The following is a 27,142-nucleotide window of genomic DNA, read 5'->3' as shown; positions in this document are numbered from 1 at the left end:
GTAGAACTCCCTGGGTGGTTCTTGTTAGCACCTTTAGATGGAACGGTTCTGGATCCACCCAGAGAGGGTTCAGGGTGGAACCATTACACCGCAGAAGGGATCTCTGTTGAACATTTGGGTTCTGGGTGAAAACTTTCACAGGTGGTTCTAGGTATAACCCTTTATAGTTGAGAACTTTCTGAGACTGGAACCTTCATAAAAGGTTCAACCAGGAACCATAAAATGCTCTCCTACTGGGACAAGCCGAAGAACCCTTTATGGTTCTAGCATTTTTATTTCTAAGAGTGTACACTGACTGTATGAAACAGCTGACTTTGAGGTTCTTCTCCTCCATAGCTCCCTCTGCAGACCCACAGCTCTCCCTCACTCCCTCTCCTCTCCTCCCTCTCCTCTTCTTCTCAGTCTAAAATTATCACTCCATCTCTCTCAGGGAGCCAAAACTCTGCCAATCAAATCCAGCACAAAGAAAAAAAAGATGCTCTCTCTGTAAATAATACATAATCCTTTACAAATCTCACTCTCGTCTCTCTCATTACCTTCATTCTGTCGCTATCTCCTGTCCTCCTTTTCTTCCCTCTCCTCCTCCACTCAGCCTTTCTTCTTCTTCTTCTTTTTTTAGGAGCGACCCCCCTCCCCCCTTCCACTTAGTCCACAACTCATAATTCTCTCCTCTTGCTGCCTTCATGTCTAATCTAATTCTCACCATCTCCCTCTTTCTCCTCTTTATTCAAGCCTGCAGTCTCTCCATCCCTCTCCTCCCCACCTTCTGCCTGATCTAATCCTTGCTGCCTCTTCCTCCTCCCTTCACCGGTCCCTTCTTCCCGTCCTCTTCCTCCCTCTCTCCCCTCCCTTATCTTTTATTGCATCGCTCATCATTCATCTTCCTCATCAGCGGCGTCCTAAAGATCTCCTCTCCTTCTCTCCTGGGCCTCGGGAGAATTGTTGCAACTCTTTCTTTTTCTCTCTGCTGTCTCTTCACTCCTGTCCCTCCTTCTTCTTTTTCTTTCTTCATCTTGCCCCCCTCCCCCTTTGCAATACTTTCCTTCCAAGCTGCAATAGGCTTTCATTCCCCTCGCAATCTCTCTCTCTCTCTCTCTCTCTCTCTCTCTCTCCGGCTCTCGCTCTCTGGTTCTTTCTCTTTTTGTGACTCAGTGGGAATCTTTTCCTGCCTCTCTGCTGGTTCCATCTCCACACTCTCCTTCGCTAAATGTGATTTGTTCTGCAGCTCAAGTCTGCGGCATAATCGTGCTGTTTTTATAGTGTGCCGGGAGAGCGGAAGAGAGGGAGCAAAGGAAAAGACAGAGAAAAAAGAAGAAGTGAGAGGAGGCAATGGGACAAGAGGACAAAACAAATGAGTCGAGCAGGAGAGTGAATATCTCAGTTTTTCCACACTCTTTCATCTTCTCTACTTTTGCTTCTTTTTAATTGCCAGTTGTAGAGTCCAGCCCTCCCTCCACTTTCTTCCTAACCCTCTGACTGTCTTTCTTTGGCAGTAACTTCAGACTCTCTCATCCGACTCTCCCTCCATCACTGAATGATTTACTGTGAGTACTGCACTGCGAATCAGAGGTGTGCAGTACAGAAGTACAAATACTTTGTTACTGTACTTGATTTTTCGGGTATCTGTACTTTACTTACTCTGTTTTTTTTTTTTTTGGTCAACTTTCTACTTCCACTCCCGACATTTTAACACAAATATCTGTTCCATCCATTCTCTACATTTTCAAATCAGGCTTGTTTCTTTAGTTTAAAAGCATTTGAGGGGAATTATCAGTTATTTTTATTGCATCATTGTGCACAGCCTCCCCAACATCAAGACCAGTTTCAGCCTGAATGGATGGGACAAACGATATGAGACATAGCAAGATGAAAAAGATGTAACAAGATAAAAAGGACATTAAAGTCTTTACAAGATGTAAAACACATAATAACAGAAAATACATAAAAAGACACAACAGGACAAAAAAAGACATAAAAGAGGTAACAAAATGAAGCAGACATAGCAAGACAAAAAAGACAAGATGAAAATGACATGAAAAAGACAAAACAACATGAAGACGCAGTAGAACATACGTAAAACACAAAAAAGAAAACAACAGATGTGGTAACATGAAAAAGATTTAAAACCGTAACAAAACATAAAAGACATACTAATGAAAAAGATGTAAGAAAACTAAAAAGACGTAAAAGACAAGACAAGATGAAAAAGACGTAAAAGAGAAAAAGACATTAAAGACAAAAACAACAAAACAAGGTGGAAAAGACGAAACAGACATGAGAGGAAGACTGGACCACAGAGAAAAGGTGAGCTTCAGTGAACTTTGACACAGCAGGTAAAAATGTCCTTCAGAGGGCCACTTTTTACTTTCATACTTTAAGTACATTTTAGAGCCTGTATTTTATCACTTTTATTGCAGTAAATAAGTTGTGTAAAAAAAAAAAGACTGGGAAAAGAAGAAGTACTGATTCAAGTACCTGTGCTCCTACTTGCTGCTACTCTCTGTTCACGCTTGACCTCTCATTAGAAACATTTACTTTCATTTATTTATATATTTCACGTCCCGTTTTGTTTTTGATTTTGCTCCCCAGTCACACTGCCTCCTTCCTCCATGTTGGAAATCTGTTGTCTTCTTCCACTCATCACCTCCACCCTTCTTTCCCCTCCTCCTCCTCCTTCTTTCCCCTCTCTCCGCATCTCTTGCTTTGACCTTCGTATCTTTATGTCTCTCCAGCCCTTTGGTGTATTTCAATCACCTCTCTTTCTTGCCCCATCCTCTCTTCTCTCCCCCTCTCCCGCTGCATTGCATCTCCCTGAGCGCTCTCCTCTCCTCTTCTCTTGTCCACCCATCCCATTACTCTCTCCGCTCCTCTCATTCACCTCTTCTTACCCTTCGCAAACCACCATCTTCCTGTCTCTTTCCTTTCTCCTCTCTTTTTCTGACAGTTAAAGCTGGTTAGCTCTATCTGCTGCATGGCGTTTTATGGCCTGGGTCTGTCACAGCCCCCGACAACCCTGCAACAATGGCCGCCGCACACAACCCAACGGCGGCTTAAAGGAAATTTACAGGGCTATTACGCGACGGCTACCACACTGGAGATTCACCACAGCCAAAAGCAGTGGTCTTAACACCCCTTCAAAATCCACCACATGGATGCCTTCCCTTTGGTGTGTATCCGCGTGTGTGATGCTGATGAGTGTGTATGCGGGAGAGAGGAAATGTACAAGCGTGTGCATGCATTTAAAAGCAAGGGTTTGTGTACAAAATAGTGTACAAGAGAATAAATGTGTGTGTACATTGAAGGCCCAACACAAAACTGCCCTACTGGCATGAATTACATAACCGCGCTGACTGCCAAGACCCAAACTCATTCTCATTTCTCCATATCCCTCAAGCCCTGATTGTCACCCCGACCCAGCATCCCCCCGCAACATACCACAAAACACAATGTCCTTCTGTTGATCTAATATGCAAAACAACAACAACAGAAAAAAAGCACTGAACTGAGATTTTGGCAGGCACACTGGAGAAGGTGTTGTGCACAGTGGCACAACACTTGGTTACCAATGAGCAGCAGGGAAAGAACATCTCTGAGTGTCAAACACATGATAGTAATGACATGATGATCTTTCTCTAACACTTCGTGTGAAGGGGTGTGTATTGGACTGTCATTACGCTGTCATAAACATACAGCTGTCACCAGTTTATGAATGTTTATGACTATGGTCATCAGTCAAATATGTCATATTTAATGATAAGTTGACATTATGTGAGATTTCTTTGCTCTAACAACTTTGCTATAATCACTGGACATTAACCAAGACAACATAACCTGTCGACATCTTTGTCATGACAACTCGGCGTCATCAAATAAGAAACTGACATTATACTGGAATATATGGACAGTTTTGACACCGGCTATCATGAGGCTATCATCACAGTTATAAGAATGCAATTAATCTCATCCTTGACCAGGGTTTGACAACAGAGTCCAGTTCCAGGGAGTTTACAGAATATGCTGATGGGCAGAGAGCGGTTTGCTAGCTCAGTTAGCCATGGAGGGGTGCCAGGAGCCAAACCTGGCAGGAAAACCACCTTGGTACTGTATTCCCTGTCATCAAACTGACCAGTCTTGGAGGCCGTGTTTGTTCCCAGTCCAGCCAGACTCAGCGAGACACTGATGATGTTAGCATGGCAAGAGTTACTTTCATCGAAAAACAGTGAGTTTAATGCAGAATGTTATCGAGTAAGACTTTTTAAAGCACGTTTTAACGTCTTTTTTTTTTGAAGTCTTACTCAGTAACATCTGAATTAAACACAAAGCTTTTTCCGGAGCTGATCACAGAAGTAGCTACGAGTGACTCACCATCTTTGCCTCGTGTTCAATCAATCTCATGACTCTTGGTTTCAAATCTCGACCTCAGGCGGCTCTTTTTTTTTTGAGGCCTTGTCTTTTATTCTATCTTTGTACCCCTCCCCTGCATCTCTGACTTTCTTGCACATACGCACACTGACTGCGTTGTTCTCCATCTTTGTCTTGCCATTTCTCTTTTCTGCCTCTGCTGCTCTCTCCCTCGCATACAGTACTCGTTTCTATCTGGCCAGGTCCTTCCCTCCTTTTGTCAGTTTGTCTCTCTCCCACAAAATATATTGGTCTCTTGCACTGCACTTTTTCCTCTCCATTCTCTTTCTATTCGACAACCTCTCCATTTGGCTCTCCATATCTCTCCCACTCTGGGGTCCAACTTTCTTTTATTAGGTTCTACAGAGGGAAAGCTGAGAAATAGGCTTCAGCCCCTCGTATATCTCTCTCGCTTTCTCTGTTTTCATTCCTGACTTTAAAGTCTTCTGGTCCATCCGTCCACTCTCATTCCCCCGTACGTTCACCTCCTGGGCATATGTTCCTGTCTTCTCATTCTCTCTCGTCTTAATCTTAATTACCAAGTCTTACTTAATTACCGGCATTTTGAACAATTCATCAGAAGCTCTCATTTCATGATTCCATCGTGAGCTATTTCTCCCTTGGCCATGCGCTGGGCACTGCACTGGATCTCATTCTGTATCAGTTTACACCAATTAGTTGCCATATTCACAACTGTGTTCTGTTTTTGTTTAACATGGGCATCACATCGCATCATTTAGAGGTAGATCTGCAGGGAGTTTGAATTAAAAGAACAAAGAGCTCATGTTTATACTAAACTGCCATGTCCTGACTACAATATAAAATGAGTGTGCACATGTGAACATTATGTGCTTGTTTCCCTGACTTATTTAGTGTGTAATGACACCTGAATTTCCCTCTAGAATCGATACTGCATGTCTCATTTAATCCCTGTGTGTGTGTGTGTGAGAGAGTGTTTACGCGTGCATGACTTACGAGTGATGCAGAGCAGGACCAGGACCAGGCTGCGCAGGGCCAGAGAGAAGGGGGCAGGGAGGAGGCGGCAGAGGACAGAGCTCCGGACAGGCCTCATTGTGTATTGAGAAGCTGTGTGTGTGTATGTGCAAACGTGTGAGTGTGCGGTGATGTGCGCGTTTGATCAATGGCTCCTCTGTGACCCTGACTGCACTGCTACAGACGAAGTAGTGCACACACACACATGCGCACACACACTCTCTGATTTGTTCTCAACTGCAATGCTGCAGACACGTGCACACGCTAACTGCCCAGCTTTACTTCAGCGCAATCAGACACAAGTTGTTGTTTGAGCACAACACTTAAATAAAGGGCTCTTATGTGCTGCACTGCATCACAACACATGCAAAGAAACTGCCTTAGCTGCTAAGTCACATAGAACTGAATTGTGGCTACAGCTTGAACGCAATACACAGAAGTTTGGCTGGAGCTCAGCCGGAGCTAACAGAGCTAGCGATTTAGACGCTATATCACAATGCACACAGAGATGGGCTTAGGGCAACAAAAAGTTCGACTGTTGACTTTAGCACCTTGTGCTGCTTGGAAAGCACTCACAACATGCCTTGTCTTAAATCCATACAGTGCAGAAGCTTTGCTGCAACAGAAGCAGTAGAGCAGCTCGGCCCCATAAATGACAACAAAGCAAACACTGCTAGGCTAGCTATTTTCTACCACAGTGCTCTGAGCCTCCTGAGACCAAAACCCAAGACTCTGAGATCAATAAACCAGAAAAACCAATACCAAAAGTGGCCAAAGAAGACCTGCAACACTGTGTTCTTTACCAGCGAGCGTATTCTGTAATGGCAGCTATGCAATTAACTAAACGAGGGACAACTTAATTAGCACTTCTGAACACAGCAGTGTCAAACTCAGAGCTAAGCTAATTCCGAGCACCAGGCGCCCTAACAATCAGCCACACAATTAACCACAACAACAGACTGCTTGTCTATTGTAGGTCAACCCACACTGCTCTGAGGAACAGAAAACATCAATAATACTATATTTCATTCAAATACAGGCTCAGGAAATGCCTTCCAAAGGAAGTCAAGTTTATCTCTACTGATGTTGACTGAATGATAACTTTTTGAAATAGAGCTACCTACATTGCCATGCCCTGGAGGACAGTGAAATCTAGGGCAACAACGCTCATTCTCGAGCAGAACTGTATTTTAATGAGTCAAACAAGGTTTTCTGCACTTCTCACCCAACATAAATCAGCAGGCAGAAGTCAATGTTCCTTTGAGCTATAACTGAACCGACCAGGCCTCTGGAGAGACGCAGACACTATCTCGCAACTCATCTGAAGATAGCTAAGGTTAAATAAAATCTATCGAGCTCGAGTGCCGCTCTAAAAAGACACAGAGTGGAAGTCCTTGCACCAGCTTGCAAGTGGTTGGGCAAACTGCAGTTTCAGATATTACACATCCTGGTTTCCTATTTTACACCAGAGACCTGCACATTATTCCCACAAGGTATCTGCCATTATTCGCTTGAATGCTAGAGCTAGTTTGATACGCTATCATGTATACACTGTAGCATAAATGGGCAGTGATTTTACGCGGTAATTTTAGACTCCTCAATATAATCACAGGCTATCAGACAGTATAATCACGCAGCATCGACCTGCCTAACTCTTCCTTTCCAACATGCCTCACTGGGTGCAGTCGAGATACACACTCTGAAATCCTGCTGTGTTCAAGGCCCGGACAGAGTTGCTGCTGATTGTCAGGACCTAATGCATCGCCGCTCTCTGGGAGTGTGTAGCTCGCGTGTGTTTGTATGTGCAAGTATGTGTGTTTAATATGTGTGTTTGCGGTGCAGGGAGAGACAAAGCGTGACGGGCTGCACCACACACCTCACTGAGCACTATCTGATGGAGTAAAGTGCGGGTGTCATCCTTAGATTACTACACTCTGGCCGCACGCTCTTTCTCTCGCACACTCTCTGTGGCACTGCAAACACAATGAGCTCTAACGGCGATGGCCCTGACACTTCTGGCAAAGCCGAAAGCGGATCATCGCCAATCTTCCCCACAACGCTGACTTCACCGGTCAACTGGCTGACGCTGAGAAAATTACTCTGTGTTGGTGTGCACACCGGCAACTGGCAGGTGCGGGGCAGACACAGACGGAAACAAAGTCCATTCACTTGTTCGGATTGATCTCCTCAAATTGTGTTTTGTTTATCCGTTCTGCTCTCTTCCTCTCTTCCTCTTCCCTCAGTCCTCCAGCAGCAGCTAGTTAGTTCCCACACGTTCGTCCTCCTTTCGCTCCACTTCTGTCCTGCTGACGTCTGAAAATTGCTATAATCCCAATGTATCGTTGTCGATCACATCCATCTGTCTGTCCGTTTTCTGTCTCCGCTTGTTTATATAACCCTGTCCACCCTCCCTCTCGCTTCGAATGTGTCAGTGTGGGATCAGTGTCTGCATATTTTACATACTATTTTGTGAAGGTTAGAAATGAGTGTGTGTGTGTGTGGATGGAAGCACTGACAATGGTTGTCTTTCAGGTCAACAAACAGTGGCGGCGTGTGTGTGTGTGTGTGTGTGAATGTGCTCGTCTGTCCAGTGTTGACTGAAGCAGCAAAGTGTACATTTGGCTGTCTGTTTGGCCCTTTCACTGTCTACTAGCCATTAATTTATCCATGCAGGCGCACACAGAGGCATCATAGTGCCTCTTTATGTTAAATGGCCGGTTTTATGGCAGCAGGGATGCGCGCGGCTGTCTGCTGTTCAAGAACTATGTACATGTTTGTGTGTGATATTTGTATTATGAAGCGGACGTGAATGAAGCAGAAGAGAACGTGACTATGACTGTTATGACCGATGCTGATGTGAACCTGGAGCAATAAAAAGGTGCAACAGAAATCACTGCAAACAGCTACGCTCTTAGAATTAAAGATTAACTAACAAGAACCCTAATGGATTCTTTGCCTTGTCCCCATAGGAGAACCTTAGTTAGTTATTATAAAGGTTCCACATGGAATCCCTTCAAGAGACCTTTACCTGGAACCTGACATAAAGGGTTATACCTTGAACCATCTGGGAAAGGTTTCACTCAGGACCCCTAAAAAGAACCCTTCTTCCAGAACCCTCTCTGAGAGTTCTATCCAGAACTTTTCCAGCTGTCAAGGGTGCAGACAGAAACCCACCCTAACCCTAACCTTCCCCTGAGAGACATTTTATATTACAAGGATTTTATCTAGAACCCAGCAGGAGGTTCTACTAGGAACTGTTTTATAGTCCAATGGTTTTATCTAGAACCAACCCAGGGGGTTTTAACTGGACCCCTTTTTATTCCAGGTTTTATCTTGAACACACTGAACCTGTTTGTATTCCAAGGGTTTTATCCAGACCACAGTCAGAGAACGTTTGATTTTTAAGATTTTATCTTAATTGGAACACTTAGTCTGGCAAAGAACCCTTGACAAACCCTTTCTTGTAAAAAGAGAAGCGGATGGCTCTGCATAGAACCTCACCCCTTCAGGAAGAACCCTTTTGGAACCCTTGTTTCTAAGAGTGTAGTTAACCTGTCTGCACGTTTTGCGTCAACACATTGTGCGTAATGCAATTCCTTTGTTCATGCTCATTGCCACATGTACTATCATTACTGCTATTGGCAATAAAACTGCCGATACAAAGCCGGTGGTGGACGTTAACTACACCAGACTCTGCATTTGTGACTTTCATTGTCCTGTAAAATGAGAAAGACAACACGACTCTGCTTTTATAATAGCACCTCTACTTGTTCTTAATCAACTGATCATAAACTATCGGTTCTAATCTGCCACACGCTGTATTTACAAACATCTTTATGCATTCAATTTGAATCATGCTGTTCCCTATTATCAAGTCAAATAAAGTCAAATTTATTTATCAACTGCTTTTAACAAAATAGGGTCATCACAAAGTGTTTTATGGAGCAACAAAGGACATAATTACAGACAAAAAGAAGAATGCACTGCAAACATTGCAATACTGTTGAGTGTGTGTGTCTGCGTGCGTGCATTTGTGTTGACAAAGTCCCTGTGTGGGCAACCCCCTGATGGGTGTATTTGTTTTTGTTGCAGTGTGTACGGAAGGAAGGGAGGTAATGGCAAATTGTGTCCCCTATCCCCCACTTCCACTTTTTTTATTTCTCCTCCCTCTCTTCTCTCTCTCATCCAAATCAAATTTTTAATGGGCTTCATTGGTGCCACCGTGGAATAAGTGTTGCCAAAGCACTTAAGGGGCTTAAGTCAGCGGCGTGCTGAAAATATTAAGCACTCAAACAGCCTTACAAGGATCCCTGCCTGCTTAAGTATGCCGAGGAGGTCGTGCCAGCATTTAATACCAATGGTATTAAAGCGCTCCGACAAGGGAGAGGAACAGAAATATAGATATATACAGTATGTAACACGACTGGGAATTGATGGAGAGATGGAGGCTGGTGGAAAGAATGAGAGGAGGCGGTGGAGGCATAAGGTGGGAGACAAGGGACAGAGGGACTGAGAAGGGGGCAAGAGTAGTATAAAGGTGAGGAAACGGGTGCAGTTAGAGGACAGTGAAAGTGAGCAGTGAGACAGTCAGAGAGAGGTAAAAGGAGAGGGGAGAAAAAAAAAGGAAATTAAAAAAAAGAACAAACAGCGTAGAGGAGGAAAGATGCAAGCAAATCGGGCCAAGGTGTGGGAGGTAAGGGTTGATGGGATAGCTGTGAACCAGCAGCAGAGGGCTAATGCAGAGATTCTATCGGGAGGCTTATCCAAGATTAAATTTCTCTTTGTCCTTAAGGCGCTTCTTGGGTAAGCGGAAGTGTCGAATTTATTTCTTATGTCTCCCTTGAGGTTGTGCAGGCGAGTGGGTTGGGAGGATGCGTGTGTGTGTGTGTGTGTTGTGAGGGGTGCATGTATATGTGTCTGCGTAGGCGTGTTCTTGAGGGTTTATTAGCTGGCAAAATGTGAAGGAGGGCATGTGTTCCTGAAAGGTAAAGATAAATCAAAATGAACATCTCCCCAAGGGTGTTTCAGCATAAGTGAACCACCAAGTAATAGTGTGGTTACATTAATCTAGGCATGTGAACTCATACATATAGATATTCATGAATATAGATTGTGTATAATCTGAATGCAATTCAAAAAGCATTTTCAAGTTTTCCTTTTTTTTCTGTGAAGTTTGTTTTATGGAGCTGCCACAAAGTCCCAGACTGCTCGAAAGTTTAATCACTCACAGGAAAGTATTATCAGAACTGTCCTCATTGAGTAATCTCCTCCAGGATTCTCTCCTGTGTAAACAAAATACACAATATAATGCAACTAATGTTTGAGATACTGCAAACCAATGTGCCTGGCTCCCTATACACTATCTTTTACACGGAGAAAATGCGAAATACCAAATTACAGGACAGATTTTGGTGACAATTTATTTGAGGGGGTGTGCATAAGATTGTCATTACACTGCCATAACCATGCCATGACACTTGTCATGAACATGGAGTCTTTATGAAGGTTTACGATTTTTGGTCATTACATACATACATACATTGTCAAATGCTTTTGTAACAGTGTCTAAACTGCAACTAAAATGGTACCTTTGTATTTGTCATAAAGATGTCATAAAGCCAGTTTGACAACAGAGTTCCATACCATGATGATTCAGCTAGCTAGCTAGTTAACTAGCTTAGTTAGTTCACTTGTTGCTTATTGTATTAGACCAACTGCTGTCTGCTGTTATCTGTAGATGGTGTTAGCTAGTTAGCTGGGTTAGCTGTGGAGCTAGCTGCCTAAGTAGCTGACTCAACCCTAGGATGGCACGAGCCAAAATCTGTAAAGAAAACCACCAAGGTAACAAACTACACTAAAACAGCTTCTTTAAGTTTGATAATGTCAAGTTGTCATAACAAAGACACTGACAGTTTATGCTGCCTTGGTTAAAGTCAAGTTGTCATAAGAAAGACATGTCTGTGTTGGTTGATGTCAAGTTGTCATAACAAAGACACTATTGACTTGATTAATGTCAAGTTGTCATAACAAAGACAACTAAAACAATGTCAACTTTGCATTGAAAATAACAGAATTGAATGAATGACAGTCTTATGCACACCCCTTTAAATGAAGTTTTTCTGCTCTATGAAAACAAGTGTTTTGTTGTACGTCCACCAGGTTCTGCACAGCCCCTCTGTTCCTTCAGCCCCTCTGCTCTCCTTCTCCTCCATGTTTCTGATTTCTTGTTTGTCTGGCTGACTTGGTGTTAATAGCTAGCCTAAAGCCATGCACCAGCTAATCCAACTGGGTTTGCTCTGAACTCTCTAATTAGAAAAGTCACAGCTCCTCGATCTATGGACACTATCAGTGACTGCATTTTCTGGAGGCACGGCTCAGGCTACTTCCTGCTCACCTCGCGCTTCTGGGCAAAGGGATCAATACAGCCCGATCATTTGGGTACATTTCGAGTGACACTGCCCGTCTTTCTTCACACAAGTCAGGATTACAAAGTTTTGATTTTCTTTATTTCTTGCAGACTGTTGACAGCGGAGCCTGGTAAATAAATAAAAGTCGATATGGCTCACATCATGACAGGCTAACAGGAATACAAAACAGATATTAGGATTCGAATCACCGCCTGTCTGAAATTACATAGTTTGGATGTGAGTGCATGAGCAGGCGGTGTGTTTTTTCATATTCCTCACTTTGTCTCACCTTTCTCTGTGTATGTAGAGTAGACCAGGAGATTAAACTCACTTCCTGGCAGACAACAGACTTGGCACTGTCTTTTCACTGGTTTTACAGGGTGAAAGGAAAGACATAAAGGCCCTGTGGTAGCCATTGTAGAAATCCTATTATTAGTCTCATCCCATTATGCATTTACCATGCATCAACCGTGCATTAACGGGGACAATTTTAGCGCAGTCTCTTCGAGCCTGGCAGAGAACTGAGCATGCATTTTAGAACAAAACACTCTCAAGTGACAGCCTGCAAGGACTGAAGATGGAGAATACTATTGATGGCTGGTGCTACTGTAGTTGAATAAGCCAGTTGAAGTTTACTACTTCAGTGAAAATGCTCTCTCTTTGTTTAATTCACTATGTTGAATTGACTCAGTCAGATAGAACAGTTATTTAACAAACATAGGACTCTGAACCTTTCTCACATACACGTGCTTTCATTCTGAAGACTACCACAGATATTTCTTTCTTGGGGCCATGCATGAATGTGAGCCAGTTTTCCAATTTGTCTCTCCAACAAATCTTGGGGAATCCTTCTCTTTATTGCACAGTTGGGACAACAGTTTTTGGACTCTCAGGTCAAACACACTAAAAAGAGACTCCTGCTAATTGCTTACACAGAGAGATGTCTGGAGACTTCACAGTTTGGTACAAATAATCTTGTGAGACAGTGAGACTGACATTCACAAATATGAGAGGCTAAATCCAGACTTGCATGAGGCTATTGAGCAAATCTGAAAACTCTTCAAAGCAAAAGCAAAATGTTCACACTGAACTTATCTGCAAACAATTAAGTTTAGGCAACCCAGAGGTCTTGGTTAAGGTAAGTGTAAGATTCAGGTCTGGGATAAACAATGAAAAAGTCAACAGCAACACATTCAAACATGGCAGCTTGGTCAGGGCCCCTATGCTTCAAACCACGATGCTGTAAATGAGAATCAAAAGTCAATGCTGATTTGTTTTTAATCTATATAAGTAGCATAAGTAACGTAACATAAGCAAGTTCATTTCTATATATATATGAACTCACCTAACAAAATTCCTTCCCAGACAAAGATCTTTTCTTAAATCTATCCAGGTGACTTTGTTTGCTAAAGCTAAAAGTTTGCCTGATATCAGACTGAATTGTCAAGTCATTACACTCCAAGGCCAGGACTCAGTCATTAACAAAAATCATAATCCTTATCCGACCTTCGCTGAGCATTTTCACAACTAGACAGCGCACAAACTCTTACCTCTGGCGTCTAAATCCTGTTCTTAATACACAATTCAGTTATTCTAACTGCTTCCCCATGACATCTGCGCTACATAATAAAGTCAAACTTCCTTGACTGGAAAAAACTTATAATAACGTAATCCCGGCAGCAATTACTTCCTCTACAAATCATAATTGGCAAAGCAAATTAGTATATGTATTTTGGGGGGGGGGGGGGTGGTTGCACTGTGAATGACTGAGGAAGTCTGGACCAGGTGCATGGAACACCGTGTGAAAGACGCAGCAGGATTGAAGGTAGCTGCAGGTTTTCTCATTTGCTCAGATAAAAAGAACTGCAGGATACATGATGTTAAAGTACATAGACCAACAAGGCTGGATCCTTTTTAATGCATGCATGACATTTAAAAGGTGCTCCTGGCCCTTCATACATGCATTAATAAAAAGATACACAGTTTAAGTATGAGAAGCCATTACAGGCATGTTTTATGCATAACCACGCGAGGCCCCCCCATTGGGATGCAACAGAACACTAAGCTCAGTCATCCCTTATTCAGTAAGATAAATGCAAACAGTGCTACCTGCCAAGTTGAGAACGTACTGTCGGAGCTTCCTAACGAGTGCTTCTGTGTGTGCTGTGAGCCACATGCTACACAGCTACCTGCTGGGAGTAACACTCATTATCCATGTGGCATCATACCTCCCAGTGACAGGCTGCGACTCTCTGCTCACTGTTTCCTCTGCTGCAGTGCATGTGTCAGTCTCTCCTCTTTGTGTTCCCCCGTGAGTGTGCAAACATTTGTGAGCTACACGTGTCAGATTTTCCTTTGTTCCCTGATGTGTGCGCGTGTGTTACAGATAGGTTGTCACTGTGCCCATATGTGCATGTACCAGTTCGCAGTTTTGCTCTTTGCTAGGTATGTGCGTTTGATGTGTTATTGATGTGCATATCAACCTGTCAAGGCTGCAGCCTATGATCATTTTTGTGGGCTGTGAGGTTCCAGAAGTGACAATCCCATTTGTAATCTGAATACAGGATATAGATTATTAGTCGTAATGTTGTAACCATCCAAGGTGGACTGACCACGAGCTTTGACTCTGTGAAATAACAGTTTACGCTCCTGTAGAAGCAACAAGTCTGTCCGATCTCAACTTTGTTTTAAGAAAAGCATGTTTTATTTGCAATGTCATGGAGAAGTCCACTCTTATAAATAGGGGTTCCAAAAGGGTGCTTCCTTAAGGGATGAGGTTCTACCCAGAACCATTTGCTTCTGAAGTACTCTATTTTGAAGAAAGGGTTCCTTAAGGGCTCCTTGCAAGACTTAGCATTCCATTAAGATCCCTTTTTGGAGGAAAGGGTTCTTCAAGGATTGTTGAAATACTTAAAGAACTCTTTAGTCAAGGGTTCTTTGTACCATAATGTAAAGGGGTTCTCAGTAAAATCCCCTGGGTGGGTTCTTGTTAGTACCCTTTGCAGAAAAGTTCTGGCTAGAACCTCTGGAGGGGGTGTTATTTAGCATTACACCATATAAGGGTTCTCTGTAAAGCCTCTCATAGAGGGTTCTGGGTAGAGACTTTCTAGTTAGACACCTGTGAAAGGGTTCAAAGTGGAACCTGTATAAAAGTTAAAGAACCCTTTATGGCTCAAGTTAGCACCTTTATTTATAAGAGTATACTACACTACCTACAATCCTAAAATGTACCAGCGATGTCTTTGATTGGTGTAGCTCTTTGTTACCATGGAAATATTTATCGCACCCATGATTGGGTAGTTGCATTAGCAAGCTAGGTAGCTAACATGAGCTAACATGAGCTGAACTAATCCTGTCTTTATGCCGCAGTGAATAGAGAAGCAAACTCTCTCCCCTACCGTTTTTTGTAGATATAAACAGCTTATTCCAAGGAACTGAAAACACAATTATTATTTTCAACTGATTATACGCTTATGAAAACACACTTCTGAATATTTCTGCCATATTCTGCCAACAAACCCTTGCAAATCTTGCGCACTGGACCTTTAAGATGGACTTGAATAAATCCAAACCTATCATTTACCACAAACGTACACACGCAACCTTGCCGTGAAATACACACCTCATCACAGAGTCAGACAGGCGTGAATGAACTTACTAAACACACTCTCTATTTCTCTCCATAACACAGTGAATAATTGAGCTGACGTACCTACAGTGTATTAACATAGTGTAGCTTTAATATGCAGAGAGAGAAATAGAAAGAAGGACAGAGAGGGAGAGGAAGCACGTGACACAGAAAGACAGCGAGAGAGAGAGAGAGAGACGGGGGGAGAAAGGAGATGAAAAACATGAAGGGAGAGTGGAATGGGAACAGATGAGAGGGGAAAGAATGGGAGGAAGAAAGTGGGAGAGATAGAAGTGGGAGAGTGATAGGGAAGCAGTGGAGCAAATCAAAGTAAAATTAAGTGCATTTACATATTTAGATGAGCGCTTCTAGTCAGCCTGTCTAATTATTTCATCTCCATTTTTCATTTGCACGCTGTTCAATCCAAAAGCACCAGGCCGTGAGGAAAGTTTCTCCCTCTCTTCCCCTCCTCACCATTACTTTATCACATTCACACTTGTCCCTCTCTGACTCTCTACCCCAGCAGCCGCCTTTCGTTATCCGGGTCATTACCATACACTTTTTGTCCGTTCGCACTTGTTCTCCCTATCTCCCTTACGCCCCCTGCTCCGGCTGTCTCTCGCCATGTTTTATGCATACGATGAGGAGGATACTGCCCCACATGTGTCCAGAAATGTGTGTGTGTGTGTGTGTGTGTGTGTGTTTGTGTGTGTGTGTGAGTGTGCAAAGGTTCACTGCTAATGCCCTTTCTACCACCATGTTTTATGCATCGTGTTTTCCTGGTGGAGACAACTACACTCTTCGAAATAAGTGTTCCAAAAGGGTTCTTCCTGAAGGGCTCGAGGTTCTACCAGAACCACTGGATTCTGAGGAACCCTTTTTTTGAAGATGGTGTTTGTCAAGGGTTCTTTGTAAGACTAAGGATTTCATTAAGAACCATTTTCATCTAAAGAACTCTTTTAGGATGAAAGATTGTTGAAATCCTCAGATAACTCTTTCATTAAGGGTTCTTTGAACCATAATATAAAAGGGTTCTCAGTAAAATCCCCTGTGTGGATTCTAGATAAAAACCCTTGGAATATAAAAAGGTTCTTGGTAGGACCCCGTTGATGGGTTGTAGATAAACTCTTTGGAATATAAAAGGTTTTTTGTCAGAATCCTGTGTGTGGGTTCCACATAAATCCCTTAGAAAATAAAACGGTTCTCAGTAGAACCCCCTGTGTAAGTTCTAGATAAAACCCTTGGAATATAAAAAGGTTCTCTGTAGAATCCCTGAGCACATTTTAGATAAACGCCTTAGAATATAAAAAGGTTCTCTGTAGAACCCTCTGAGTGCTTTCTTGGCAGCGCACAGAAAGTGGAAAGGTTCTGTACAGAACCCCCACAGATGATCCAGGGTGACACCATTCCACCCTAGAAGACTTCTCTGTAGAACGTTTCTGGGTGAAACCTTTCACAGATGGTTCTCAGTATATCCCTTTATGTTGAATTCTAGTCAGACCTCCCTGAAATAGTTCTAAGAAGAACCTTTATAAAAGGTTCTACTAAGAACCCAAAAGGGTTCTCCTATAGGGACCAGAACCCTTTTATGATTCTAGTTAGCACCTCTATTTTTAGGAGTATATGTGTATGTCAGTGTCCGGTATATATATTTGTGTTAATGTGTGTGTGTGTGTGTGTGTGTGTGTGTGTGTGTGTGTGTGTGTGTGTGTGTGTGTGAGAGTGTGTGTGTGTGTGTGTGTGTGTGTATACACCCACCCACTATTAAACCCTTCAAATTAGCATGAGCCATGTTAGGAGCAGCCAAGCCACGTTAACCTTCTATCACTGATTTTCCCCTTTTTCTTTATGCCTTTCTTCACACTCCATAAATCTGTCTTTCTCCTTCCTCTCTTCTCTCCTCTCCCTCCTTCTCCCTCCTTCTCCCTCCCTCTCCGCCTCACTGCTGCTCATCACTTTGTTTGCATCTCCTTTCTCTCTACATTACTTCCCCTTGCTCCTATAAATGTCCCCCTCCTTCCACACCCACACTCATCAGCACAATCTATTAGTGTAAGTGTGTGTGCGTGTGTGTAGGCACATGCCAATGTGTTTGATACCTTTGCTTTGAGGCCGACGTGTTTTTGTTTATGCATGTGTGTTTAGGCTGAACTCTGTGTGTGTGTGTGTGTGTGTGTGTGTGTGTGTGTAGGGCAGCCAACGTGTCTATCTTCCTGCAAGTGTTTGTGTGTCTGTGCATGTGCGGCGCGTGTGCGCGTGTCTGCTGGCATAAAAGGTTGTTATGTGCTTTAGGTGTTAATTGGCTGAGGAGCTTCGTTAATATTCTCCTTGCGAGCCTGCTCGTCAGGAACAGAGCCGGCAAACTGATGAGTGTGTGATTTTCCTCCAGAGAGAGAGAGGGAGGGAGAGAAAGAGTAACAAGAGTGACTTCAGTGCAAAGACCCTCTGTAAGGTCAGAGTGAGAGAAGAGTAGAGCAAGAAAAGAATCAGGGGGAAAAAAAAAGCAGAGAGGGCAAACAGGGAGAGAGACAGATGAGCAGGGAGGGGTCTGGACGGAGTGAGAGAGACAGAAAGAGATGGAGGGAAAGAGAGATGTGATAAAAAGCCATAAAGGCTTCCATTGAGACATTGGGTGAAAGGAAAGATTATATCATGCGAGGGAGAAATTATCCCTTTGTTAGGCGTTTGTGAATTGGCGGAATGGGGGCAAGGCGGTTGGCAGGGTAGCCCTGGGTGAGGTGGCACATAGCTGCTCAATTCTAATTACTCGCACTACATGCGACGACTGTGCACATCTAACCTGTCCAGACCCCATTTCCAGCTGCAAATACACACCGAATTAAAGCTACAAGCAGCACTGAACAGACCCTCACGCTCGTCCGGGCCTCGTTAATGGATTATGACTTAACAACACGGCTCTGAATTTTCATGTGTTCTGGATGCCACAAGAAGTAGTTCAATGTCACCTGCGTCCACTGCGCAGCACTAGACACCACCCATTAATTATACATTACGTTCCAGCGTATCAAGTGTGGAAAATGCTAGGAGAATTTCATGCAAATCAAAAGAGGATTATTAAACAAGGCTTTCGTCCTTGTTTATTAATCCTAATTGGCGGTAGGTGGTGCCATGACTACGATTAATTGGCCTGTAGGTGTCTTGAGGCTGTCAAGTTTGGAGCGATGTTATCAATAAAGCATCGTCAAGGTCTTAATACTTTTCTGACCAGATTTTAAATGGATTTGGCCAACCTGCTGGGTGGAGTCCATCAAGGTATTAAGACATGTCATTTCCTGTTGCCAGTAGGTGGCACTATGACAATGACTGACTGTTGGAATGTAGATGTGTTCACAAATTCAAAACGACCAACTTCCTGTTGGGTTTAACCTATGGCTCCAAGAGGTGTTTTTGTACACGTGATACACATGTGCTCCTTTGGGTGCATCTAGGTGAAACAAGGGGCTGGTCCATGCACCAGACTCTAATCAGACGTCAATTTTCATGTTATGTGTTTACATTTACCTTTATCGAAAACATGATTCATACAGATAAATAATGCCATTTCCTTGCATTCCAGTAGAGTCTTTGCAGTGGTCAGTGCTCACGCTATAAATATAGAGCTCAACAGTGACTGCACGCTTTTTGAACGGCTGCAACTGCGGATGAAAATTTCCCAGTCAAAGATTGTCCTCAGTTCAGAAAGATGATAAAGTGAAATTGTTCTTCTGAAGTTGACCATTGGAGTGTTGATGCAGTCTGTGTCAGACAGCCAACTGTACAGGCGTGAGCTGTGAGCTAGTAAGAAGCTAGCATCTCACCTCTGACATGTCTCGGACGTCACCAAGGACTCCAGTTCTCTTTGTCAGTCTCTCTTGTTTTTCCTCTCATCTCCCAACATTTATCAAGCAGATTCTTTTTGAATCTGAGGGATAAGCGCTAAGCACATTGCTTGCGCTAGTTTTAGAGACAACTGCTGAGGAGATAGAGGAGGAATGGTAAAAATATTTTTACAGAGCCTGCCAAATTATTATTCCAAACAATGTTTTTGAGATAAAAAAAAAAAAAAAAAAAACACAAATGAGGCAAACAATGGAAAACATAGTGTTTCAGCTCGTCTGTTCTGTCTTTGTGTAGGTATGATTATATAAACTGTACTGAACCATCGTAGTTTGACAGTTGAACTAAAGGTGCCCTTGGTTTTTATTTCAGAGATTTGGTCGCCATAACTTAGGCTACCACGCTTATCGCCTCATATTCTGCCTGAACACAACTTTTACAGTGGAGAAGGATATCGCTTCATGGCCTCTATGTAGTGAAGGAATTTTTACATAGATTAATAACCTTTTCAACATACATACAGTGAGCCATATCAGTGGGCTATCAGAGTTGAAAAAAAAAAAAAAAAGCCAAAGCTTTGTTTGCAAGCCCGTGTGTCTGCATGTGTGTTTTACAGGAGATAATTTGTTGTGATTCGTATCACACGTTGGCTCCTATAATCCAGCTGTATGAAGATAAGGCACAATGCATTTTATTTATCTTGTTTGGAACTTTTCTCTTGAAGCTGCCCATGTGGTTCACAGCTTTACTGTCTTTCCTAAGTCCAATAATTATGGTAACAGTTCACAGATCCTGCTCTAATTAAATACATTGTGCATAAATTCTAAACATGACTGCTTTTCTGCACCTTGTAAACAAAACTGGCTGCAAAACACTGTGAAATTAAAATCTCCCGTCCTCTCATATTTTCCAAGAAGGGTAATAATTGCTTCTTTTAAGTGTATGTTGACTGCACATGTTATTAAATTATATTGTGCATTTTCACCGTCACTTGTGTTTCTCCTGAAACAGAGATCTCAATTTTAATGAGCTCAAAAGCAAAACTGAAAAATGAAAACCTGAGTAAGATTTTGTGTGTGTCTGCGGGCGCGTTTGTGTGGATTATAGATTAGAAGAGTCACGGAAAAAGGCAGCTGTCCTTCTTAATGACAATCTGTCAGCACTCTTCTCTAAGCGCTCCACCTCTTTCATCAGCCTGTTGTCTCTTTCTCCAACCCGTCCTCCTCTCTTTAGTCCGACTTGTTCCAAACATCCCTCACTGGGACACTCTCTTCCTGTTCCTACAAGGTGACTCTGACAGCAGTCCTCCTCAGTTTGCTTCTTTGTGTTTCCCTTTTTGTCTTTCTCTTTCTCTCTGCATGCTGTTGCCTCTATATCAATTTGAATATCTGTTTCTTTTTAAAGATTATTTTGTCATTATCTGACATGTAAGAGCTTTGATCTGACATTTCCAGATAAGAGCTTTTACATCTTTTTAGTCTGAAGATCCTGATCTATGATCTATGTGCAATAAATGTGTGGTGTAGGCTACATTAAAAATAACGAGGATCATACTATCGTTGAAGTTTTTTTTACATCAGACCGGCACATATGGGTGCTTTGCAAAAACATCATGACCACGCCAGATAGACGACCAAAGATCCAATAGGTGTTAATGCAGGTTGACATGTTTGGATTAAAATTTTGTCAAGTTTGCATATATTCATTTTGTGTTAAAAAAAACCCAAAAGGCTACCCATGAATACTTGTGTAATCATGTGACCTACCTAACCTAATAAGTCACTGCAGCACCTACTCATAAAGGCAAACTACATTCCATTTATCTATGCATTGCTGAAATATATTGGACGATTAGCTTTATTACCATCAATCTTGTGAGCCACAGTGGATCCTTTAGCTGTCTTCCATAGCCAGACGTCTCTCCACGGTCCTCAGCACCAATCACAATCATCTTGAGCAGCGCTAAGCCCAGGATGCAGCGATAGTGCTGCTGCAAAATAGTGCAGAGGGGAAACTTGTTTTACATGTTCGGAAGTGAGCTCTGGCATTAAAATGACTACATCACTGCAAAAAAATAAATAAATAACAGTGCTAACTTGTTTATGTTCATACTGTTGGCATCCTACACTCTAAACTTTCCATTTTCAGCGTGTAGAGTGTAGCTCAGAGGTTGTAGTTGTTTCCCGGGGACTTTGAAAATGTAGATACTAGACTCCGTGATGCTGCTTGAAACAAGCAGTCCTATACCAGCAGTGTGCATCTGGTGAGTCACACTAATTGTTTTGTAAATTCACGAGCAAGACACGGCAGTTGAAAGTGCAGAGGGAGAGGTTAACACACCCAACATTAGCCACGGTACAACTGCTGCATCAGAAACGAGAGAAGAACTGAAAATATTCAGTGCAATATATGACGTAAGGGTCCCTGCTCCATCTCTGTATCAGATAAGGGGTCCACTGCCTGAAAAATGTTGAGGACGCCTGCCTCAATAAGTTAAAGTCGATCAGTTGGCCATCATACCCCTTCAGTTTCCCCCAAGTGGATCAATGACCCAACCGTGGCCAGACACTGCTAATACTGAATTATCAGTTATAGTTTGGATAAATACTGTCTGTACATGAACAGCCTGTACTGTTTGATCTAAGATAAACTGAGATTTAGTTAGAGATGAGTCTGACGCTCCTATATCGTCATGTTATGGCTGTAGTCCAGCAGCCTCAGACTCGAGATAACGTTAACAGCAGTAGTAGCTGTCACCAGAATCATTTCGCTATTTACCACAGTTATTAATGTAGCTTATGTGCCTCAAATCTCAACGCAAAAGCCTTGGTTATTAAGGCAGATGTTTTTAATTTCATATTCAGCATCATTTAAATGACAGAAGCCGATTCATATTTATTGTCATCAGAAATGATTTTATACTGCTGCCAAAATACACAGTCTGGAGGCTCATACATTCTCAGTGCTCTCCCTTCCCTTTCCAAGAAGCATGGGAAACCAGAGATTTGATGGATTGGTATCTTTATTTGTTTTACAGCCTGCTACATCATTACATTTCCTGTTTCTCTCATTATGTGAAACAATTATCTTTCCCCCAAAAGGTGGTGTGGCCTTGGCGACCGCGGCTTGATGACATATTGCCGGCTGATGTGTTGGGATATTGGTTCCATGGAAGGGAATAAAACATAAGTTAACAACGCCAAAGAATAAAGTGAGAGAAATGTTTTTTTTTTTTTCTTACATTGTTGGCTAATTCCCCCATGAATGAATTGTACAACTATTTTATTTCTCTGTACGGCACTTTGAATTGCTTTTTTATGACACTGTGCTTGACAATTAATGCTGTGCCTGATCATCTACTCACATTAACTTCCTACATCACAGTTAAATGATCACATCAGACAAATGATGATCAAATGACTATCTCACTAATTGTGACATATGATGAGCCCACTAACTGTGGCTTAACAGAAAATAGTCGGTAAACACGATAGAAAAAGCAAACATGATTAATTGGATCAGAACAATCCCATCACTTTTCTTCGGGCTATATCTTTGCTCTCTTTTCCACCATCTGTCTTTCTGCCACCGCTGTCTTAAGTCCAGGAACATGAACTGTCTTGTGGGTTTTGATTTGATGTGATTTCTTTCAGTCCTTTGTTGTCCTTGTTGTTTTTGAGGCTTTGTTATTTCTCTATTTTCATCCTTCCCTCTCCAAGGAGGGGAAAAAAAGGTGACAGTCTTTGTGTTCAAAGTTTGTTTCTCTTGCTGACATCAGGTAGCTGATGGTATCAGATGCAGAATATTTTTTTTTTCTTTACCTCTGTCCCTCCTTCACGAACACTCACCACCACACTGCCCACATACATCGGTACTGTGCTGAACAGCCGCTTGGCATGTTCAAGGTACCTATCACTGCCTCCACACAAGTGACCCTGACACTGCACTGTTTTTATTCATGAGCCCTTTCCTCCTCTTCACCTCTCTTCTTCACGTCCTCCAGCTCTAACTACCCTCAGGCTCTTTTGTTCATTTATAATGCGCCACCACCGTTTTTTTAACCCGTGTAATAAGTATTAGAGCTCTCTCGATCTGGACTGAATACAGCCACACAAACGCAGACAAATCACTACTGTGCAGGAATAATTAAATTTACATATCTATAATATATTAATCATGCTTTTAATAAGCAGAGAAGGCCAAATGTATACACACACTGGCAGACCCTAAAGGGATAGTTTGGATTATTTTAAGTGGTTTATATGACGTACAATCAATAGTGTATTAGCTCCAGTAGATGCCAGTTAGCACGCCCCCGGTTTGTAGAAGCAAACAAGGGCACCAGTACAGAAGCTAAATAATGAACTGAAGTGGACATGGTCAACAACAGAACAAAATGTATTTTAACTTTGCCGTGAGACATAATTACCTGACAGGAAACTGCCATTATATAAGCCAAATATCATGCTCTCTGAGGCAACCAAACCCCATCGGCAAGTCAGCACCTTGCAGAACACTGGAGTTGCTGGTTTTCCGCTGCTTTGCAGGGTAAGATTATTTGCGTAATTGTGTGACTTCTGGGTTTTAAATGGATAGGATTTACAGAAGTCACACAAAAAAACAAACAAACTAAGAGATCTCTGCAGTAGGAGACCAAGAACTCCCAGGTTCTGCAACGTAAAATTACTGATTTAGCCTACAGACTTTGGTTTGTCTGGAGAAAGCATTAGTCTCCTAGTATTCTCAACATAGCATACATTTGATTTGATATTGATTTTATTTAGGTGGAGGTAAAAAAAAAGTTGATTTTTAACTTTTGAGCCCAACTCACAACCTAAGTTGTGAAATTAATTTAATTTAATCTAAAAAGTCGACCTATAATGTTCAGTTGAGATGATTTACTTTTCTTCTTTAGATAAACTTGAATCTTTGAGTCAAAAATAATTGTTTCAAAAACTGGTCACTGGTGTTAACCTTATTCTTCTTTATTTGGGTCTCTGACAATTAAATGTTTTTAATTGAAAATGTTCAATTAACCATTATTCAGTTTATAAGTTTACTCATAGAGTTTCTGTAATAAAAAATTTAGGGGATTCTAAAATTAAAAGATTCAATTTAATCTAAAGAAAAAAAAAGAAAATCATCTCATGGAAATATTATTAGGTGGTAACTTTAATGTTGCCTTGTTTTTCTTGTTTTTCTTTTTACAGTGAACTTCTCCTGTTGTGGAATGCCAACCTCCATTTACTGTCGGTAACACACTAACAATCGATAAATACCTCATACAAACCCACATCAAATAATCTGAGCAATCTTTTTAACAAAGGCTCTTGACTTCAATCTGTTAATTGTTCTCCAACTGGATTTGTGATTGATTATTATGAGTTTTTGCTTAAAAAAAACACAATTCATGTGAAAAGCTGTCCAATTTCTCCTTCACCTTAGCTTTTATGAGGGCTGCCAACCACGCACAGCACTCAGCGGATCACAACTGGGGCCAAAATCTGGTTCAGCCTCCAACCCTCTTGTGCCAAGTGAAAGAAAACATTTATCAACTCATCTAAGAGATTTTCTCTCCCTTGTTTATTGTATAGCGGGCTACTGGGCACCGTTCGCCTTTAACGAGCAAATACTTGTTCAAACCACTTTAACGAGCCGATAGCACACACCGTGCCTCTCAAAACACAGTGTACACTGAATTCAACACACAAAGCATGCATGCACACAGACGCACACTTCTATTTGCTCCTGGATGACTCAAAGTGGACGGAGAGTCTGCCAAACCACAGCAGAGGGATCCACCAAATGAGCTGAAGCAGCTCACAGCAATTAAGCAGCCTAAATTTTATATACCTCTCGCCTCTTTTTTAAAAACAATACAGGTTTCACATTTCATTCAGTTTGATCAACAGCACAGTTGGTTAACTAGCTTTAGGGAAGTTTGGGGATTTGAGACTATTCCACAAGACGCCAAATTAGACCCCCAACTAGCATGACTAACGCACACAATACGGCTGCTATCAGGCAGCGTTTTATCTGTGAGGCCCCAGTACACCTGTTGATAATTCTAATGAAGAGAATAACACCCCCAGCAGGGGACTAAATTAAGCTGCAGCAGTCGCAAACAGGCCTAATAAGACTCTATGTGGGGCCTGCACACCGATACATTACAAGCTGTGTGTGCCTCCATAACTAAATGCATGTTTGCATAAGTATTATATATGTATTCATCCAGCAGTGCACATTATGTCACACACATTCACAGTGTTTTATGGCAGTTATGACTCTTTGCACAAGTGTTATCTATTGTATAAAAGCAATAAAAGAGCAGTCATGTGGATTTAAAAAGTTACTCAATCAGTACAGGATGTGATTTGTCCTGTATTTTTGTGCACAATTAAACACATGCTGTACATTTTTACAAACTTGGAATAACATGGGAAATAATAAAACTGAAACAGTGTCATGAGACATAAAGGAAATTTATTAAATCATGGATGGAAGAGAATGGCTGGCTGTTGTCTGTCACACAAAGTCATCCTTGCCCCGGTTACACAGACACAGATTCAGACTCACTCTCCAGCTCATGTCTGCCAATAAAAAGAAAGAGGCTGCCCAAATACAGCTCTCAATGGCAGAAGGACCACAAGTGGATCAGTCTTATCAGTAGGAGTGAGTCCAGTACAAGGTAAACTGTACACTTTTTTCTTTCGCCCGTGGTGAACTGTTCAACCTGAAGCAATGTTCAGTGCAAGGGCAGAGGACGCAGTTATTTTGGCAAACCAAACATTTTGCCCCTGTCTATTAATACTTAATATAGTCGAAGTAACTGTGCTTTACTCTTATTGACTCTGTTTCTTTTACATTCATGCTAAGAGCAGCAGATGACTCTGAAATTGATGCATAAAAAGCACAATTTGGTGCTTAATTTAGCAGAATGCAGGAAATAAAGTTCCTCCGGAGACCATCCTTGATTTGTGTCCCCAGGGCCTGTGGGCCTTTGCAGGGTGTCAATTATTTTTCCACACTGAAGGTGGCAACCCTAGCTAACACCACCATAACCTACTGTTAGCTAACACTGCAATTAGCAGCGTGAGTTAGCTAGACATGGTTATTTAAGACTAAACAATAAATGACAAATTAGATATCCCCAACTAGGATGATTACTGTTATGTTCAGACTATTGGGGACAAAGCATCAGGGTGCATGTCATTTTGAATGGAAGCTGATGACATGAAGCCACAAACTGCTGTCCAACACTTGTCACTGCATGTCAGGTGCGAGGCGCTACAAACCAAATTTAAGTGGTGACGCGTCAACCAATTGTGTTCCTGTTTTGCCACTTCCACCCCCTGTCTCGACACAATTACTGTGTCGTTTAAACAACGGACTTGCTGTTAAACAGTTTACAGTTTTATTTAACCCTACCCCGCCCAAAAAAAATGCAACTCGATGATTCATGTTCGCTGACTCAACTCACAAGCACTCATTGACATCAACAAGCACTTAAGCAGCACTTCACTGCGACAGTGTAGCTGGCCACATTTGGCCGTTTTGCGGCTGCGTCGCTAGTAGTGTGAACATATGCAAGTCGGCTGCTATCAGGCACTGTTTTGATCTGTGAGGATTCAGTACACCTGTTGATAATTCTAATGAAAAGGATAACACCTCCAGCAGGGGACTAAATTAAGCTGCAGCAGTCACAAACAGGATTAATAATACGCGATGTGGGGCCTGCACACTGATACATAGATCTGAAGCTCTGTGTTTGTCTCCATATCTAAAAGCATGTTTGCATAAGTATTATATATGCATTCATCTGCACACTATGCCGCACACAGTGTTTTATGATTGTTATATAGCTCTTACAGTAGCC

General features: G+C 42.1%; 1 protein-coding gene across 4 annotated transcripts in view; it reads right to left on the bottom strand.

The window, feature by feature from the left end:
* The window catches only part of cadm4 (cell adhesion molecule 4), a 252,199-nt gene that overhangs the window by 65,098 nt on the left and 159,959 nt on the right, over positions 1 to 27,142 (bottom strand). The window contains exon 1 of one of the 4 annotated variants that reach the window (XM_084727119.1): positions 5,377 to 7,633. The exons of 1 other annotated variant lie outside the window; for it this stretch is intronic. In XM_084727119.1, the coding sequence (XP_084583245.1) occupies positions 5,377 to 5,473 (97 nt within the window). In that variant the 5' untranslated portion in view covers positions 5,474 to 7,633. Of the gene's footprint in view, positions 1 to 5,376; positions 7,634 to 27,142 lie in introns of those variants that run through there. 2 more of the 4 variants (XM_084727117.1, XM_084727120.1) reach the window with 2 other exon arrangements.

This window comes from Lutjanus erythropterus, chromosome 9 (assembly GCF_056507025.1).
Source record: "Lutjanus erythropterus isolate fLutEry1 chromosome 9, fLutEry1.hap2, whole genome shotgun sequence".
NCBI lineage: Eukaryota > Metazoa > Chordata > Actinopteri > Lutjaniformes > Lutjanidae > Lutjanus > Lutjanus erythropterus.
This window is presented reverse-complemented; position numbering and strand designations above follow the sequence as displayed.